An 18,378-nucleotide genomic window follows, 5' to 3' on the forward strand; every position below is an offset into this window, starting at 1 on the left:
TTTCACCCCATGTGTCCCCAGCAGCCACCAGCCACCTCCTGCATGGCTCTGCAGACCCAGCACTCGCTGATTTGGGAGGAAATATTTCATCATTGCACCTCTGCACCACCCTGATGGCTCCTCAGCAGGGACCACACTCCCCAAAATCATCCACCAAGCAGCACCATGCTGCAAATCCCCAGCTCTGCTCCAGCCTCAGGATGTGGGGGATGCAGAGAGAGCCATCCCTGCCCCAGCCCAGGGCAAACCAGCCCCGGGGCTGTCCTGACCCAGCACAGACACTGGGCATTCTTCCATCCTGACCCAGCACACACCAGCTCAGACTCACAGCAAGATTTATGAAAGGATGTGGCCAGATGAGCGACAGAGATGGATAGCCCTGAGGAGTGACTGATTTCTCCCTTACAAGAGGGATAGAAATTAATTTATGAATTGGGCTAGTTGAGTTGCCAAGTGGCTTTGATGCTGGTTATTTTTTTGCATATGTTCATGATCTATCTCCCAGCTGTCAGGGGGGAGGAAGGTCCTGGGGAGCTGGAGCAATGCATCATTCAACCAAAGCAGCCAACAGCTCTCAACAAAACCAGATTGCCCTTTAATCAGCCAGGGGATGCTCTGCTTTCCCAAAGTGGGCACCTCAGCCCTCCCCAGCTCACCCTGGGGCTGTTATTTACTGCAGATGTGCAGGAGCCACTTCCATGTGACCATGGCCGAGCTCACCAGAGGCAACGCTGCCCCTGAGTCTGCTTTCACCTCACCCACCCCTTGTCTGATCTGGAAGAACCCACAGCAGATCAGGGAGATCTGGGGTAAGGTGGTAGATCCTTTATTCCTTACCAAAAATGCATTTTTAGAAAAAAAAACAAAACCAAAACTAAGGGCAGAGCGAGGATGTGATGCAAGGAGCTGCTCCACCACACCCGAGGGACCCCCTTCCCTCAGGGGACAGTCAGGGACAGACCTGCCCAGGGGCTCAGCCCCGAGCCAAGAGCAGCACAGACAGCAGCTCCCCCTGAGATTCCCAGCGTTACAGGTGCTTGGAGGGTTTTCAAGAGTAATTTCCTGCTTGAAGTGGTTGACCAGAAACTGGAGAACCCTCTGTGTTTCAGGGATGGACGCTGCAAAATCACGTAGTGGAAGCCAGCCCAAATTCATGGAGCAAAGTGGAGCAAGGGAGGAAATTGATGGTGTCTGCTGATGGGCACAGGGACCAGCTCCAGGTCTGTTGTGACCTCCCTGCTCAGACCAAACCTGGAGCTGGAAATTTTTTGGATGGGCTGTCCTGCCCACCCCTCTGTCCCCTCAATCCATGACCTTTCTTCCTATGGGGAAATCAGAGCCCCGAGTGCCTGAGTCAGCTGTAAATCCCCTGCAGAATCAGACAGTAAAGGCAGCTCTTGGTGGTTGCAGAAGGGGAACCAGTTTGTGTGGAGAGAAGACACAGCAGCTCCTGAGGTGTCACTGCAGATCCCACTCAGGCTTGGGGGTGCAGAAATCATCCACATGTTCCAAAAAGCATCAGGGCCCAAGGAGAGTGATGGAAACAAGAGGAGCACTGCAGTAGTTTGGGGAAATAGAGCTTTTGCTAATTAAATCAAAGTGCCTTTGCATTCAGAGCTAGCAAGACACAGACTAAGCTCTTTCCTACAGCAGGAGTTTGGACCTTGCAGCCCCCCAGAACCTGCAGATGCCCCAGTACCAGTGATTGAGAGAGCCTGGTGATCAGAATTCAGATTTACCCTGGACTACATATGTTTATATACCATTCTAGGAAGACTAGTAATTCTGTGATTGACTTAAACATCATACAAACAAACTTGTGGGATGCTGAGGTGTAACACGCTGTGTCCAAAAATTCTGTGGGACCCCTGTGGAACCAAACCCACCTCCCCTCTGTTCAGATATTGGGGGTGCAGATAGGGGTGCTGCCAGGAAAAGTATGAGTTGGGCTATTTTGCTGCTGGCCAGGACCACACAGGGTGGCTGTCCCCTTTTCCATCCTCATCACTGCCCTTCATCCCCATACTCTGCTCCTTGCTCCATGTTCACCTCCCTCTGCTTTCCTCTCCCTCCTCTTCCCCACCTCTGTTCTACACTGGAAATGCTTTCCCAGGGTGACTCTGGAGGCTCCCACAGATGGAAGGAATTTTCCCCTGTAAATAGAGGCAGCACTAGACCAGCCTGACTGGTACCAGTTCCTCAGTGGGAGAGACGTGGCCTTAGCAAAGGGACTTTTCTGCTGGTGATCACAGCTCTGTGAGGAGCATCCCTGCAAGTGTCACTGCAGTGGGAGGGTTTGCTGTCGGTGGGGCTGGGCAGGGTGCAGGACACTTCTGTCACTGTCACTATCACCCCGTGGCTCTCCTCCTGCTGCCTTTCCGGCCCCTCCAGTTTCCTGCTGAGGGGTGTAAACCCACGAGGCACAGATTTCTCTGATTAGGCAACGCCAGGCAGCCTCTCCCCTTCCCGTTTCGGAGCCGCAGCATCCTCCCCGAGCTCAGCAGCCCCGGCACCCCCGAGCCCCGCCGGGCCATGCAGCGCAGCGACCGCCAGCCCCTGCTGAGGAAAACGAGCTCCTCGTACCGAACCTTCCCCGAGAGCCCTGCCAGGAGCCTCGACCACCAATACCTGAGGTGAGGAGCAGGCTGGGGCCGCAGGGTGGGCAGGGGTTCTGCTGTACCCACTGAGGGCAGTGAGCTGGGGGAGAGCTGTTCCATATTCCTGCCACTCCCGAGCTGCTCTGAGACGGGATCTCATCCTGCCCCAGGCGGCTGGATGAGCCCAGCTAGGTTTATGTGAGTCCTGGTTTATGTGAGCTAGGTTTATGTGAGTCCTGTGGGGGCACAAGGTCTTGCTGGGGGGCACGGGGGCTTTGAAAGAACCTTTTGCTTGCTCTGCTGGGATGAACCGGCTGCCGCTGGGTCCGTGGTGCCACCCAGCTCCAGCTTCTGCTTTTCTCGCTTTGTTGAACCCCCTGAAAACTGCCTGGCACAGAGGAAAGCACCAGTGGGAGCAGCTCAGAGAAACCCCACCAGCCTGGGGCTATGCGGAGCCATTCCCCAGGAAAATTCCTCCGTGGGTGTCCCCAGAGCCTCGGCAAAGGCTGGGGGAAGCAGGGTTTGGGTTTCCGCTGGCACCCAACACCTCCGTGTCTCTCGGTGGCCTCAGGAGCCTCCACAACAAGCGGCTCTACCTGGCTGTGTTTGCCGCTGTCCTGGGCAACTTCAGCTTCGGCTTCGCCCTGGTTTATCCCTCCCCCGTCATCCCTGCCCTGGAGGCTCATCCCAGCCCTGCGCTGAGGCTGGACCAGCACACCGCGCCCTGGTTCGGGGTAAGGAGAGGGGGTTATCCCTGCCAGGGTGGGGGCAGAGCCGGGGGGTGCCCGGGGGGTGCCCGGGGGGTGCCAGGCTCACACAGCCCCTCTGCATGCCCACAGTCGGTGTTCACACTGGGAGCGGCGGCGGGAGGGCTCAGCACGATGCTGCTCAACGACTGCCTGGGCCGCAAGCTGAGCATCATGTTCTCGGCTCTGCCCTCGGCGCTGGGATACGCGCTGCTGGCCGGAGCCCAGCGCCTCTGGATGCTGCTGCTGGGCCGGGTGCTGACGGGCTATGCCGGGGGAGTGACCTCCGCCTCCATCCCGGTAATGTGCCAGGGGAGTGCAGGGCAGGAGGTGCTGGCGATGAGCTGGGGGTTGCGGGGCAGAGGTGCTGCGGTGCCCTAGATGAGCTGGGGGATGATGCTGAGCCACCCCGCTGCTCCTCGGAGGCATGAGCAGAGCCCCAGGACTGTGTCTGGGCGAGTGGAGATGGGGAGGATGCAGCAGGGCAGCAGCCGGGGATGGGGAGGATGTATTTCCCTTAGCAGCCCTGGCATGGACAGCCGGAGTTGAGCCCAGCCGTGCTGGACCTCCTCTCCTGCAGGAAAGACACGGCAGGTCCTCAGCCCCTGCTCCTCCCAGCAGTTATTTCCTCCCAAACACCATCCTCTTGTTTCACACTGAGGGGAAGGCAGGGTTGAGTAACCCCAGGGCACCTCTTCCCAGAAACAGTCCCTGGAGCACTTCTCCCACACCGCAGGGAGAGGGAAGTGGTGGTGCTGGCCGGGCTGTCCTCTCCTCTGGCCAGATGCAGCTGAACCCATCAGGTCCCCACCCCCAGAGGGCAATTTCCCAGCAATTTGGGTTTCCTCTGCTCACAGGGTATGACTGTGAGGTGACAGGGGGCAGAGGTAGCGGGTGACAAGGACCTGTTGTAGCTCTGTGAAATGTGTGTTGTCCCTGTCCAGGTTTACATCTCGGAGATCTCCCACCCGGGGGTCAGGGGGATGCTGGGTGCCTGTCCCCAGATCATGGCAGTGCTGGGCTCTCTCGTCCTGTACGCGCTGGGCAAGTATCTCCATGGTGTCCCAGTGTCCAGGGCGTGGGGAGGGGGAGTTTAAAATAAACAACCTCAGCAAGGTGAGGGCTTGTTCCCCTCATACTCAGCACCACAGCTGTGCTGAGCAGGCTGGACAGGGTCGTTCATGCCCCTTGCCCTGGTGGGTGTGCTCTGAGGGATGAATACATTGCCCACGTGAACCCGTGGCCATCGCTGTGCCCACAGATCCAAGTCCTGATGAAGTTTTGCCAGGGCTGAAGGGATTAACACAATGTTAATCACCTGCTAGCACATGCCCTAGCTGCTGCTGGGTCTTGCTGGATGCTCTCAGATTTGCTGGAATTCCCCCATATCACATTGCTGGAAATGCTGCTGTAATAGGAGAGAATACATTTGAAATATTTTATTTTTATTATTACTGTTTTTCCTGCTGGGTTTATTAAATTAAATCATTGGGGTACCCAGGTGGAGGCAAGGCCAGGTCACCCATTCCTGAGTGTTCTCCCCCTTCCTGTGCTGCTCTGGCAGGGCTGGTCCTGGACTGGCGCTGGCTGGCCGTGGCTGGGGAGGTGCCAGTGCTTGCCATGGTTCTCCTGCTCTGCTTCATGCCCAACTCGCCCCGGTTCCTGCTCTCCCAGGGCAAGGAGGAGGAGGCCCTGGGCTCCCTGTGCTGGCTGCGGGGTGAGGACACAGATTATGCCAGGGAGTACGAGCAGATCAAGGACAGCGTGAGGAAGCAGGTGAGGAAGCTCAGCACAGGGAGATGTAACGTGAAAACTGCAAAATCCATCCCCTGGGCAACTCCTGAGCCACCCTCTGGATGCCAGGTGGGTTCCCCAAGGTGTTTTCACTTTGTGTTTCTGCCTTTGTCCCCTCCAGAGCCATCGGGTTTCCTGTGCTGAGCTCAAGGACCCCTTCCTTTACAAGCCCATCCTGATTGCGGGGGGAATGAGGTTCCTGCAGCAGCTCTCGGGGGTCACCTGCATCCTTGTCTACCTGCAGCCAATATTCAAGAAAACATCTGTCATCCTGGTGAGCACCTGTCATCCTGGGGTTCAGCTCCTGCTTGGGCTGCCTGGGTCTCCAGCAAGGGTTGCCCAATGCTTCCAGCTCCCTACAGACATAAATCCCTTTTTCAAAGGACCTGCCCTGCAAAAGGCTGAGGGACAGGAGCAGGACAGCCCCACTGCCTCCCTGCTCCTCCTCTGAGCTTCAGGTTCATTATCTCCAGTCTCCTACTGGGAGAACAACCTTGGCCAAGTCATCAGCAGCTGTAGGAACCTGTCCCTTCCCCCAGCTCAGCTTCCCAACTGTTTTTTTGCAGAAGCCAGAGTACGATGCAGCTCTGGTTGGCCTGGTACGTCTTTCTGCCGTGGCCATTGCTGCTGTGTCGATGGATAAAGCTGGGAGGAAGATTCTCCTCTTTGTATCAGGTATGGCTCTCTCCATTTCCCTACTCTCTTCCCAAGGGAAGTTCCTGTTCAATGATTTTCAGGAGCTCTACAAGGAAGAGTGCAGGAATGGAACCTTCAGCCCTACAGGGCTCAGGAAGGGAGGCAGGGAGGTCTCTTTCCCTTGGTGGTGGCTCAGCTCCTCAGCAGGGGCATTCCCAGGAGCTTGGCATGGAGAGGATCACTCACCCATCATTCTCACTGTGCCATTGCCTCTCTCCACAGCTGGTGTCATGTTGGTCTCCAACCTGACCATGGGGCTCTACATCCACTTCATGCCAGCTTCTCACAACGGCACTGTGGCCAACACGACCCTGGTGAGCCCTGCCCACCTCCCTGCTGAGCCAACAAACTACATCACCCTCATCCCCCTCCTGGCAACCATGTTCTTCATCATGGGTAGGTGCAGAGAGCACAGGACTGGCCACAGCCAGGGGAGGGTGCTTCTCACCCAAGGCAGGGTGATGTGGAGCAAGGAGATTGGGTTTAGAGTTGGAAGGAAGGCAGATGTCCCTGGAAGAGCAAGAAAGGTGGCAGCTGAGGTCACTTTGAGGAATGACATGAATGGGGGAGGGATAATAATAATTGGTGGGGTTGCAGGGCAGGATTTCTGAGGGACCTTCTGCACTCCTCAGTGACCTTCAAAGGCTGATCCCCTTCCCCTCCTCCCCTGCAGGTTATGCCATGGGCTGGGGCCCCATCACTTGGCTGCTGATGTCAGAGATCCTCCCCCTCAAAGCCCGTGGGGTAGCCTCGGGTCTCTGTGTGGTTGTGAGCTGGCTGACAGCCTTCACCCTGACCCAGTTCTTCCTCCCAGTCGTGGTGGGTACTGCCTGGGGGTGTCCAGCAGCCCCTCCTCAGCCCCTCTCTGCACCAGCTCACAGCTGGTTTCTGCCCCACTTTCCAGAACGCCTTCGGCCTCGAGGTGCCCTTCCTGTTCTTCGCTGTCATCAGTGCTGGGAACATCTTATTCACAGGCTGCTGTGTCCCTGAAACCAAAGGCAGGTCCCTGGAGCAGATCGAGGCCTTTTTCAGGAGCAGCCGGAGGTCATTCCTGAGGTAGGAGCTGCCCTTGCCCAGGCTGGAGGGCAAAGCAAACGTGTGCTGCTGGAAGTGGAGGCTGGAGCTCCCCGTGGGAGAGGAAGGGGCAGCAAGAATTGTCTTGCTCTGGCTGTAGAAGTTGCCAGAAGGAACTTTACCTTCTGTTCCTGTCACCCAACACTGCCTGCTGCTCTCTGCACAACCTGCCAATCCTTGGGATGGGAGCAGGTCACCAGGGCCAGGCTGGAGATAAAGGCATCCTGGAAGAATAACGGTGTGGCTGTGACAGGAAACCACAGTTGTCCTTTGCTCAGCAGCCTGAGAGTCTGAGGGTTTGGCTGGAGCTGAGTTTACAGCTGGAGCTGTTCTGGCAAAAGCTCATCATGTAGCTGCAAGAATAAAACGATTTTGCCTCCAACTGCAAGACATTGCCTTGATTTGCAGAGAAGGGAGGGATGGGAGGGGCAGAGCAGGACTATGATGAGGGGACCACAGCAGCCTGCAGCTCCCCACAGGAGTCTCAGGCACTCAAGGACCATGAAAGAGGCAGAGCCAGATCTTTTATACAAAAAGCTGCCACATTTTATTGGTCTAAAAACACACATTACACTAGAAGCCTAATGAACAAGACCAAATACAGTTCACAAAAAGCCAGGACAGAAGAACAGGAACAGACAAACATTCAGCTGTAGTGCAAGTGATTCCCTGTGGGAAAGACACAATGAGTACTGACAACACTTTGTGTTGGGGTGGGTCCTTCCCATGTAGGCTTTGACCCACCCACAAAGAGGGAGGTGGATGTGCCTCCACCTCCATCACTCTGAGATTTCAACTGCATAGTTAGTAGCAAATGAGTCTCACCCCTTTCCTGCGTGTCCTGCAAGATTAAGAACTTTTCATAATTATTTTTTTAGAGCTAACCCAAGGTAAAACACAGCTGCAGGAGGTGGTTATGGCTGTGAGGAAAAAATGGCCTTGCTCAGTCCAATCTGACTCCTCCCAAAAGGGCAGAAGCACAAAGGCTGAGCTGGGACATGATGTACTCAAGCTCCTGAAATGCACTTGGCACCCCAAGGGCTATTCCTGGGACATTCAGCCTGCTGTCACAAGGAAGCAGGAGGTAAAACAGCATGTTTGAGCCAGCCCTCCAGATGTGCCAGCTGCCATTTTGATCTCCTGCAGCAGGAGATGAGAAATCACCTAAGAGAAGTTGTGCTTTATCACAGCATTAATTTAAAACAGCCTAGGACAGAGGCAGAGCGGTGGGCCAAAATCAAAAACACAGAAAACATTCAGTATTAAACCTACCCTTTGCTGCTGAGACCATTTTCCAGAAAGATGTTCAGCCCTGGCTGGAACACAACTTTTTCTAAGCATGGCCTGACTACAAGAGGTCTCAAGAGCCTCTGGTTTCCACTGACCTTCTGAAGATCAGGATTTCTGGCATTCTGTTTCTCACATGGCTATGGACCAGCTCTTGATATCTTCACTTCAGTGAAACCCTTCCCTGAAGACAGTGGATGTTTTTTCCTGAGGAAAAAATTACAGAGATGAATTGAGCTTCCCAGGGCTCAGCCTAAGGAGGAAATGCCCCACTAGGAAATGAGGTTGGACTCTTCAGCTCCTGAGAGAACCTCACTGGAGGAGCATTTTTTGAATGACCTCCTTTCTTCAGCACAGCAAGTCCGAGGGCTTTTGCTACGTTTGGAATCTGAGAAATCACAGTGGCCCTTTCCAGAGGTAGAATGGTGTTTTTATTCACTGCACACACAGAGAATCAATGGGTGTTACAAAAGCAGCTCCTGCCCAGAGCAGCAAGCTCTGCTCTGCCCTTCACGCCCCGTGGGCAGCCCAGGGGACACGGAGCTGCCACACACGAGTGCCAGAGGTGTGGAAGAGTGGCACAGTGCATAAATGCTGCCCTGGTGACTGGTATGTGACTGGCAACTGCTCCCCAGGGCTCCTTCCACTCTCAGTGCCAACAGCTCGATGTCCTCAGCACATCACCCACCCCAAACCCTCACATCATCTCCTGTCCAAGGCCTGGAGAGCAGAACTTCCTCCACAGAGTCCCTGTGGATCAGCCATCCAGCCTGGATGCCCTCAGCAGGGGTTGGGTTGAGCTTGTGAAACCTCCAGAGCAGGGTTTGAACTTCATTTGTCTTTGCACAGCTCCAAGCACCCCGTGGGTGCCTCTAAACACAACAACCACCATGCACTGGCATTTAACTACTGTGATGCTACTACTCTAAAGCTCCTTCCTATCTCCACCAAACAGGCCCACACTGGGGTGAGACCATCCACTGACTGTCACCACAGCTCCTACAAGCCATGGGTGCTGTCACCAAGCCTGTCTGCAATGATGGCAGCATCTGGCTTGGTTCCAGCTGCACCAGACAGCCAAAATTCCCAAGGGTTCCCACTCCAGACTGGCCCCTGTAGGAGTAACCACCCTTGGAGCACAGATCTGAGACACCTCCAGTTGTGACAGGCACAGACACTTCAAGCACTGTGGCCAAAGGCTCCAGCTCAGCTCTTTCAGGGGAGTCCCTGGGGCCTATTTTCAGCTCAGGGCTGAGCTTTGCCACCCGCCCATGGTGGCAGATGGATGCAGATTTTTCCCATGCCCCAGCCCCAGAGTCAGGCCCTGCTGCCACAGAACACCGTGACAGCTCTGCTGGGACTGCCTGGGTGCCAGGGAGCAGACTGGACCCTGCCCATGCCCAGGGGCCCCAGAGCAGCCCCAGGGACCGAGGCAGGAGTGACAGATGAGGCCAGCAAGGGTCCCACCATTTTTGTGCTTCCTCAGAGCACCCTGGAAGTCTCAGCCCTTGAGCTCTGCTTTGCCTTTCACCTCCTGACACTAAAGCTACTGCAGAACTACTCACAGAGCAAAGCTGTCACTACCAGAGACATTGACATGCATTGGTCTGCAACATTCCTCTACTAAACACTACACAACTCCCCACACCCCCTGAAATCCCAGCAGGTGCTCAGCCCTGAGGCAGGATTCTGCCCTTGCATCACCCAGAGGTTATTCCCACTGGAGTATCCCACATCCCTCCTGCAGCATCCATCCCTGCAGGCAGCAGGAGGCTGTGGGACAATGCATTGCAGTCAGCACCAGGGATCAGCCAAGGGCTGGGGGCTCCAAACCAGCGCAGCTTTTATGGAAAAAAAAGCTGCCTTTATGGAAAAAAATCCAGGCTGGTGGTGCCTGCTCTGCATCCCGGACAAGGGGTGTTGGAGCAATCCCAGTTCAAAGGCAGGAGGGAAAGGGCTTTGCATAAAAAGGGTGCCCACATCCAGCTGCAGGGGCCTCTGGAAATCCTGACTGGTGGGAATCCTCACGGCTCCTGAGCTCCAGGAAAGAAGCAGCAGCTCACAGGAGCCAGCAGCTTGAGGAAGGGCAGGGTCTAAGGAGAGTTTTCAGCATGGACAGACCCCTCTGACAGACAGCACTCGGCCTCCAGCAGCATTTCTCAGAGCACAGCACAACCCCTCTGCACCCAAGGATTCAAATGGGGACACAAAGTGCTGCTGGCTGCTCCAATCCAGCACTCACAGCCCAGCTTTCCTCCCTCCTCTCTCCCAGAAGAGGAGGAAAACAGTTTGTCAAGCTTGTGGCCCAGAACAAGACAAAGGGGTCAAAGGACAACACACATTTTTTTGAAGAGTCTGAGAAACACTCCAAAGGCTGAAATTGGATTTTGCAGCAGACAGGGCTGTCCCTGGGTTCAGAGACCCCTGGTGAAATGAGGCAGCCCTGTGAAGGACAGGAAACAGAGCACTCCTTTCTCCTGTATCCAGAGAAAATGAGTCCCATCAAAATACTTCAATAACTAGAAATAAATTATTCCCCTTTTTCTAATCAAAACAAAAAGCAACCATATAAAAATCAAATAAATTAAAATCCCCAGGACAAACTGTAATGAGAAGAGGGGGATCTGGAATTAGTGAGCAGTTTTGTACTGCATGGTACAAAGCAAACAGAAAATACAATTTGAAAACCACAGAAAGAGCCTGGAATAGCAAAGTAAAACATCCCAGCTGTCCACACTGAAATGGTGCAGCCTCCTCTCTGTTTGCACAGGGAGGATGTGCCACCTTCCCATACAAAACCAGCTCAGGATTGATGCAAAAAACCACAGTCCCAAAGACAAAGGCTATACCAGGCAAGAAAAGAGCAGGTCCCTCCACAGAGGGATGCAGGGAGGTGACAGAGCAGAGTCCCAGGCTCACGAGGCAGGAATGCTCTTGTACATCAGTGGCCCTCACACCAGCAAAAAATCCCACTTGGCTCAAGAAACAACATCCTTTTCAGCTGAGGTACAGCAAATATTGTTTCCCTTCTGCCCCAGTAAGAGTAAAGCTTAAGAAAAGTGTTCTTATTAAGACAAAGTAATTAATTCTTATAATTCAAGTAAATTGCAGTAACTGCCTGCAGCTGGATCCAGAGGAAGCAGGGACGGTGCTTTTGAGATCCCAGGATCTGCCCAGCTGCCCTGCAGAGATGGATTTTATCTTTAGATGGGATTTTGCTGGAAGTTCCTTCCTGTGCAGTGATGCCTCTACTGCCTGGCCCTATAATTAAAATAGTGGAAGAAGACCAAGGTTAAGCACCAGGGGGTTTTGCAAACACCTAACCCTGGGTCAGGTATTGTACCTGGGAAGGGCAATCCCAGGGAGTGTTCCTAAACATGTGGGACCTGACTGGCAGGTCCTCTGTCCCTCCTTTCCCATCCAGAGGGCAGTCCCCAAAGGGACACTCAAAAAAAACCAAAACAAGGCTGGGAAAGCAGCACTCAGAGAGCCAGCACCTCTGCAGTAAAAAGAAAAAAAAAAAAAAAAATATATATATATATATATTGAAAAATAGGGGCACTGTGAGCTGTTGGATTGAGGGTTGAGGAGAGAAGGAGCAGTGTGCTGAGGTCTGGCTGCTGGTCTGAGGAGAGGACACAGCCTGCCCCAGCCCCTGAGATTTCCAGCTGCTGCAGCATCCAGGGAAATCGTGGTGTAGCAAGGAGTGAGAGGACAGAAGGAAGGGCAGGGTGGATTTCCACATCTTCACCATCTCCGTGTCCAGGAGATGCTACCCCAAGCTTGTGTCCTTCAGAGAGCCTGTCCCTCCAGGGTCCCCGTGAGCTTCTCTTCATCCATCTGCTTCTGCTGCTCGTGGATGCGGGCGTAGGAAATGGCATCTCCCCTGTGGAGAGAAGGGACAGCAGGAGCATGGCACAGCATGTCCCAGCTGGAGCCTGGAGTCCTGGAGCCAGGAGTGAAACCACGCTTGCTGACCCTCTCCAACCCCCAAAGCTGCTCTCTGCCCCAGAGCTGGGCCCATCCACCCAACAGCTGCAGAAAGAAGAGTGGGACCCTCAGGACAAGCTGCTCTGAACTCCCAAAAGCTCAGAGCTTCAGCAACCCCCAGGACCTTCCCTCCCAGGGCTCTGAGGTGAGGGAGGTTTCCTCTGGCCGCGCTTACACCTCAGCACGCTTTGTGCAAGAGGAAGGCAAAGCCTTAGTGAGGCAAATGGGGCAAGGGCTGGAGCTCCATCTCCCCCTTCCCTGCCCTCCATGAGCAGCTGGGCCTCTCTTACTTCTTTCCAAGGGCCGACAGACCATAGAGCACCCCGGTGGCGAAAGCGATGGCGTTGCCGAAGAGCGTGGTCAGCGTCAGGCTGAGCATGACAGGGAACACAGCCATCCTGGAAGACAGGAGCAGCCCTCAGCCCTGTCATCCCCATCCCCTCATCCCCACAGGATGCAGGGATGTTCTTTCCCCAGGATGTGCCCACCAGCAGCCCCCAGGAGCATCCTCACCCGCAGTAGAAAGCTGCTTTCTGCCAGGCCCGCAGCCTGTCGGCCCTGGCGGACACGGTGTTGGCAAACTCGATGAACTGGCAGCAGAAAGGGGCCTCACACAGGAACAGGACGAAGGCGTTGAGCCTCCAGAGAGAGCAAACAAGAGTTAATCCTGCCTCTGAACCACCCTCAGCAGGGCTCAGCTGTGCCCCCCAGTCCCACAGACAGCAGACACTTTGTGCTCCATGCAGGTGAAGGGAATGGTGAGGCTCCCCCCACTTCTTGATAATTTCCAGATTTCCAAGCCCTGCTGCCCCAGACTTATTTTGGCCAAGGGTATCTCAGTATTTACCTAAATATGCATAAAAAAATAATACAAACAGAAAAAAACCTAACATCTCAACCTGCCTGATGGAGCAAAATCTGGCAATTCCCAGAGCCTGATGGATGTTTCACTCCCATCCACTGCCCAAGCAGGGCAGCTTTGCCCCCCTCAGTGGGGTCTGGTTAACAAAACCTCCCTCCCAGCAGGAAAATGAGAAGAAACCCTGCTCACATCATCCACACGCCGGCCGCGATGTTCAGGGGGTTGATGGTGACACAGTTCCAGAGACCAGCAAAGGCACAGGCTGGAAAGAAAGAGGCTTTCAGTGACCACCATGACCAACCCTATCTACCCTTGGCCAACACCTGTGGGCACTGCAGGGCAGGGCAGGATGGTGAGGTGGTCCAAAGGGAACCTGGAATGCAGGGAAGAGCCTTCCTCTGGTATTCTTTTGCTCTGAGTGCTGCTCCAGCAATAAATTCTCTTGTGTAGAACATTTGCTTCCACATGGAGTCCAGGATGTTCACCTGGATTTTATGTGCCAAGGAATTACTACTGCTTTGTCCCAAGGTGGATGAGCAGTGCCAGCAGTTCCACCTCTGGATGAGTTCAGCAAAAACATGACTTGCACACAGGCAAATAATAAATACAGCAGAGGTGAACCCAGCCTCTGCCACTTACTGCTGATTCTGTGCAGCTCCACCAGAGATGGGCAGGAAAGAGCCAAGTTTGGGTCTCCACTGATACAAAAGGAAGTGAAGCAAGCCCAAAATAACCCCAGTGCTCCTGGCTCTGTGAGTGAGGGAGAGGAACAAGGCAGAAGAGATCAAGCTGAGCTGAATCTGCCTCCTTTCAGCCTCATTAAACTTGCAGAGTGTTCCTGGCACCTGATACAGCCCCTTCCCTCTGCCAGTGCCAGGCACCGGGAACTCGAGCCCAGGTGGGAGGGCAGGAGATGCACTCAGTAAACAGCACACTGCAAAACTCCAGCTAAAATTAATTCTGTAGCCTTTAAAGGCTTTTTTGGGATGATGGAGGGCAGCAGAGTCCCTCTCTGAGGAGGAGACCAGCCCCAGATTGAGGATTTTGGGTGTCTGCTAAGGGGATCCCTGAGCAGAGCTGCTGTGAGCAGCCCTGACCTTCAAAAGGCTGGCACATGCTTGCAAGGTTTCTTTTAAGCAGTCGCTGCTGAATCTTCAATGTTCCTTTTAAAATAGTTATCCTTGTTTACCAGGCTGGGAACAAGCAGAATTGCAATGACAGAACAGATTGAAGGTCATCCCACGAGGATGGTCTAAGACCTCCTGGTCTAAGGAAACACCACAAAACATTATTTTTTAACACTTCCAGAACTAATTCTACAGGACCTAAAATCTTTTGGAGTCCTGCAAGAAGAAGATCAGCTAGCAGAGGGGATATACCAGAGGATGTGCTAATATCTGTGCTCCAAGGGCATTTCTCAAACTCTCATCCCACAAGGACCGGTGTCAGTGTCCCCACGCTGCAGGGGAAACTGAGGCACAGGGGTAGGATGATCTGTTCATGGTTACACGTGCAAACAGCTGGAGAGTAGCAATGACAAGCAGGATTCCTGGGAGCTGTGGGCAGCGTGGAGAGCAGGGCACAGAACAGGGGTTTCTAATTCCCTGTGACCACCAAACCCTTGGGGATGCTGATGGAAGAGGAACTCGGGGGAAGCACCCCTGAATTTGTGGCATTGGTTGTCCCCCAGGAAAGGACATTCCTGAGAATAATGCTGAGTGACTTTCTGGCACTTTAAAACTAGCAGAGCAGCAAAACCTCTCAGCTATCCCCAGAACACAGCCAGGGCTGGGGCAGGACCCTGCCTTGCTGAGTGGCCTAGCAGAGCACAGAGGTCTGGGCAGTTCCCAGCAGGTCTCCACTACACAACAAACCAAGGAGAGCAGAATGTTCTTTTCCAAGCAAGTTTGGTTTTTTTTTTTTCCCTAATCAAACCAACCAGGGGTTGTTTTGCCAGGTTTCTGGTTTGGTTTTGTCCCTAAACACTCCAAAACAGCCCTTCAGCAGTCCTGGCTCAGCAAACACCCTGGTTGCCACAGGGCTAATGACCCAGGAAGCAGAGCTGAGCAAGCCCCACGTCAGCAGGAGCATGGAGCAGCAGGAAAGGAGTCAAAGGTTTGGGATCACAGGAGCACTGCCCCCAGAGCTGCTGCCAACAGCCACAGACACAGAACAACTCGGTGACCTTGGGTCTCCTTTGCAGAGCTGCTCGTCCCACAGCAGCCTGGTACATCCTTGTCCCTCCCCTGCCAAGCCAGAGATTTCTTTTTAAAATATTTTCTTTTCAAACAGAGGCCTCACAACAGGGTTAAAATGCAGATAATGCTCAGTGGCACGTAAGCTATGGGAGACAGAAAGTTCTGCCATTTGTTTAACTGCAGTCCCATCTTGAATCCCTGAGGAAGGATAAATAACTGGGAGCTAAAATGAGGGGGGAAGAACACCTTTCCCTACAAAGGCTCTATTCATTTCCAGCAGCTGGTCACTGTCCTCAACACAAGACTATTTTTGCTCCTAGAGTGTTTTACAAAAGCCACACACTCTCCTCGTCCCATTACAAACAGGAACACAAGGGAGAGAAGGACTTGGCCAAGGTCACCAAGCCAGCATGAGCAGGAGCCAGAAACAGATCCTGAACCTTGTCTGTCTGGTTCTTGCTCCAGCCCTTGGATTTTTCTGGCTGAAGCAAGCTGTGGCTGCAGGTGTTTGCATGTGGCAGATGTTGTCTGCTGGTCTCACCTCCACTAACGAAGTTTCTCTTCCTTTCTGAGGGAATTTTTCCTTCTGTAAGACATAATCCAGCCCTGTAGCAGCATTACAATCCAGTTTCTCACAATCCTTATAAATTAGTTCTGTCCTTTCACAGCGAGCTCTGAGAACAGCAGCAAACCCCATGCTCGTTTATTCATCACCTCTGCTCCAAACCATCCACCTTCAACAAGGTGGTGCTGAACAGCAGCATTTTGAAGAGGAATGTTGGCAGCACTGGGCACTGGTTGTTTTTTTCCACAATCTCCCTTTTCCCTGTTCATAAGGAGAGTTTGTGCCTCTTTCCCTGCCTGATAAAGAGACAATCAGGGCTCCAGAGCCAGCTGTCACTCCCCAGATCTTTGGCAAACCCTGTTAAGAACCTGGCTCTTCTTCCAAAAGCTTCTCCCAGACTCACCCAAAGACATAAAACTCTCATCTTTCCTGTCGCAGAGCCACGAACAAAAGGCTGGGAAAATAATCCAAGTATAATTCAGCTGCTTTGAAACACAGAGAGGGGAAAATAAGAAATTTGCACTTTCAAGCCACTCACAAGGTTGGCAAGTGCCACCAGCATGACCCACCAGCTCCTCACCCTCCATCCACATCACCCTGAGCTCTGCATGGGATAAAACTGCAGGAAAAGCACCAAGGCTTCAGCTACAGCCACAGCCCGTGGGAAAGATGCTGCTGCTCTCAACCCCCACCTGGGACCTGCTCCACAGACACTTCCCAGCTGGTTCTCCTGGCTGCTGGGCGGGCCAGGAGCGCAGGGGCCTCCAGCAGGGCATGGCGAGGTTGGGGCGTTCAGCAAGCCCCACCAAATCCTCTCACACCTCCAGAAATTCAGCACCCAGCACAGGAAACAGAGAGAGCAGCACATGTTTTACCAGCCTAGACAAAAAGGGCTGTCAGGAACCTGCCCAGAGATACCACAGGGTGCAAATGTCAGCTCCAAAACCACCGTGGGGCTGTGCAGCCCAGTCCCAAGGCTAAAGGCAGGCATGGAAAGGGGCATGGGGAGAGGGTGACCAGACACAAAGCTCCTGCTGATGGAATAAATCAGGGCTGACTGCACTGGCTGAGAAACCCTCTTGTTTAACTTGAAGTCGTGGACCTGAAGCAGAAGAAATTCTCCATCCTGTGCTCTGCAGGAGATCAGACTAAGCGGTCATAACAGTCCCTCCTGCTTTTAAGAGCTATTAATCTCTCCACAAAATGTAGCAAAACAGCACTCCAGGACAGGCTGATTTCTGGCAAAGTTGCTGAGACTCTTTCCCTGGGAAAATTTTTTTTAGCAGCAGGTAATTCTGAGCTCAGCCAACTCACTCTGCATCTGCAGCTCTGTTCTCTGTGTCCTACCAAACCCCTTAAAAACACACAGCACAAAACAAATCCATTCTTCACCTTCAGTAAAACCCACGGGCAGGCCTTCTGCAATCAGCAACAGGAGCAATGGGAAATGTGCTCTGACAGTCAGGATAAGGGGGGAAAAAATAAGTTGCAGGAACATATAAACACCCAAAAGTCAAATAGGATAAACCAAACCCAGTCGTCACTCATCCAGCCCTGACGTGACCCCCCTGAGCCTGGTGTTCATAGTAAAACCATCTAATTTGCCTGCCCACAGCCCTCCTGCAGCACCAGGGGCTCAGCTGCTGCTCCCATCACTGCCAGGGAGTGCCATTCCCAAGAAGAAACTCTGAGATTTGCACATTGTCCCGTGACATCCCCACTGCCGGGTGCCAAAGTTCAGCAGGCTTGGTGAGCACAGAGCACATCCCTTGTGGGCAGCTGAATCCCTGCCTCGCTCTCCCTTCTGCCCCAAACACAACAAACCAGTGCCCAGAGCCAGCACCAAGCCAGCACCCCAAAAACCCTCCATGGCACCTTCCGAGGGACCCCGACACGAGCTGTGTCATGCAGGAGGGGCAGGCAGAGGGAAGGGGATACTCACACATGCCCCCGATGACCCCGGCAATCCTGCAGAGCCACCTGTACCACCAGGTCATGCCCTCGTCGGCGGAGGTGGCCGCTGGCTGGGGGGCTGCAGCTGCTGGGAGCTGCTCATCCTGCGAGCTCATCTCCCCCAGCTCCGGGGGGCTCAGCGCCCTGCTGCCCACCTGAGCCCCCAGGTGTCACCCTGTCCTGCGGCCAGCCCAGGGGACAGCCCCTAAAGCCAGGCCTGGGCCTGTCCCCGTGTCCCCATGCGGGGCCTGGCCCCCCAGGGCTGACAATGGAGGGTGTCTGGCTGCAGAGCGATGCCAGCGGGCCTGGAACTGCTCCACGGCGTTCTCCAGCTGCATTGTGGGTCCCCCCCGGCAGCAGGCAGGGCTTTGGCTTTGATGTCACTCGCATTAAAAGGCTGTGGGCAGAGCTCTGCTGTTCATATTCACCAGCACAGGCACAGCCGTGCACCCCACATCAGGCACGGCAGCTCGGGATGCCCCCAGCAATGGGTGGTGTTATCCAGGCAAGTGTTTGCTTTTCCAGCAAGGGAAACGGGAATCCTCACACTCACGGGAGATGAACGCTTTAGCAGAATTCTGCTCTGCAGATAATTGGGTTGCACTCCCCTTATCTG

General features: G+C 54.0%; 2 protein-coding genes across 2 annotated transcripts; one reads left to right on the plus strand and one right to left on the minus strand.

The window, feature by feature from the left end:
- The first annotated feature begins 2,331 nt into the window (after positions 1 to 2,331).
- SLC2A6 (solute carrier family 2 member 6) lies at positions 2,332 to 7,278 on the plus strand. Its single transcript, XM_058853288.1, has 10 exons — positions 2,332 to 2,633; positions 3,169 to 3,331; positions 3,437 to 3,643; positions 4,288 to 4,387; positions 4,908 to 5,119; positions 5,259 to 5,411; positions 5,704 to 5,812; positions 6,056 to 6,229; positions 6,507 to 6,652; positions 6,738 to 7,278. Exons 1-10 carry the CDS (start codon positions 2,533 to 2,535, stop codon positions 6,891 to 6,893), a joined length of 1,521 nt encoding a protein of 506 aa, XP_058709271.1. The 5' UTR covers positions 2,332 to 2,532; the 3' UTR covers positions 6,894 to 7,278.
- Positions 7,279 to 7,449: 171 nt separating this feature from the next.
- On the minus strand, positions 7,450 to 18,088 carry CACFD1 (calcium channel flower domain containing 1). The gene is made up of 5 exons (XM_058853303.1): positions 17,752 to 18,088; positions 13,236 to 13,308; positions 12,698 to 12,823; positions 12,475 to 12,582; positions 7,450 to 12,080 (listed from the first exon to the last, which is right to left on the minus strand). The coding sequence occupies exons 1-5, from the start codon at positions 17,876 to 17,878 to the stop codon at positions 11,987 to 11,989; spliced, it is 528 nt and encodes a 175-aa protein (XP_058709286.1). The 5' UTR covers positions 17,879 to 18,088; the 3' UTR covers positions 7,450 to 11,986.
- Between the last annotated feature and the right edge of the window lie 290 nt (positions 18,089 to 18,378).

The sequence above is a fragment of the Poecile atricapillus genome, chromosome 20, assembly GCF_030490865.1.
Source record: "Poecile atricapillus isolate bPoeAtr1 chromosome 20, bPoeAtr1.hap1, whole genome shotgun sequence".
In the NCBI taxonomy this organism is placed as follows: Eukaryota; Metazoa; Chordata; class Aves; order Passeriformes; family Paridae; genus Poecile; species Poecile atricapillus.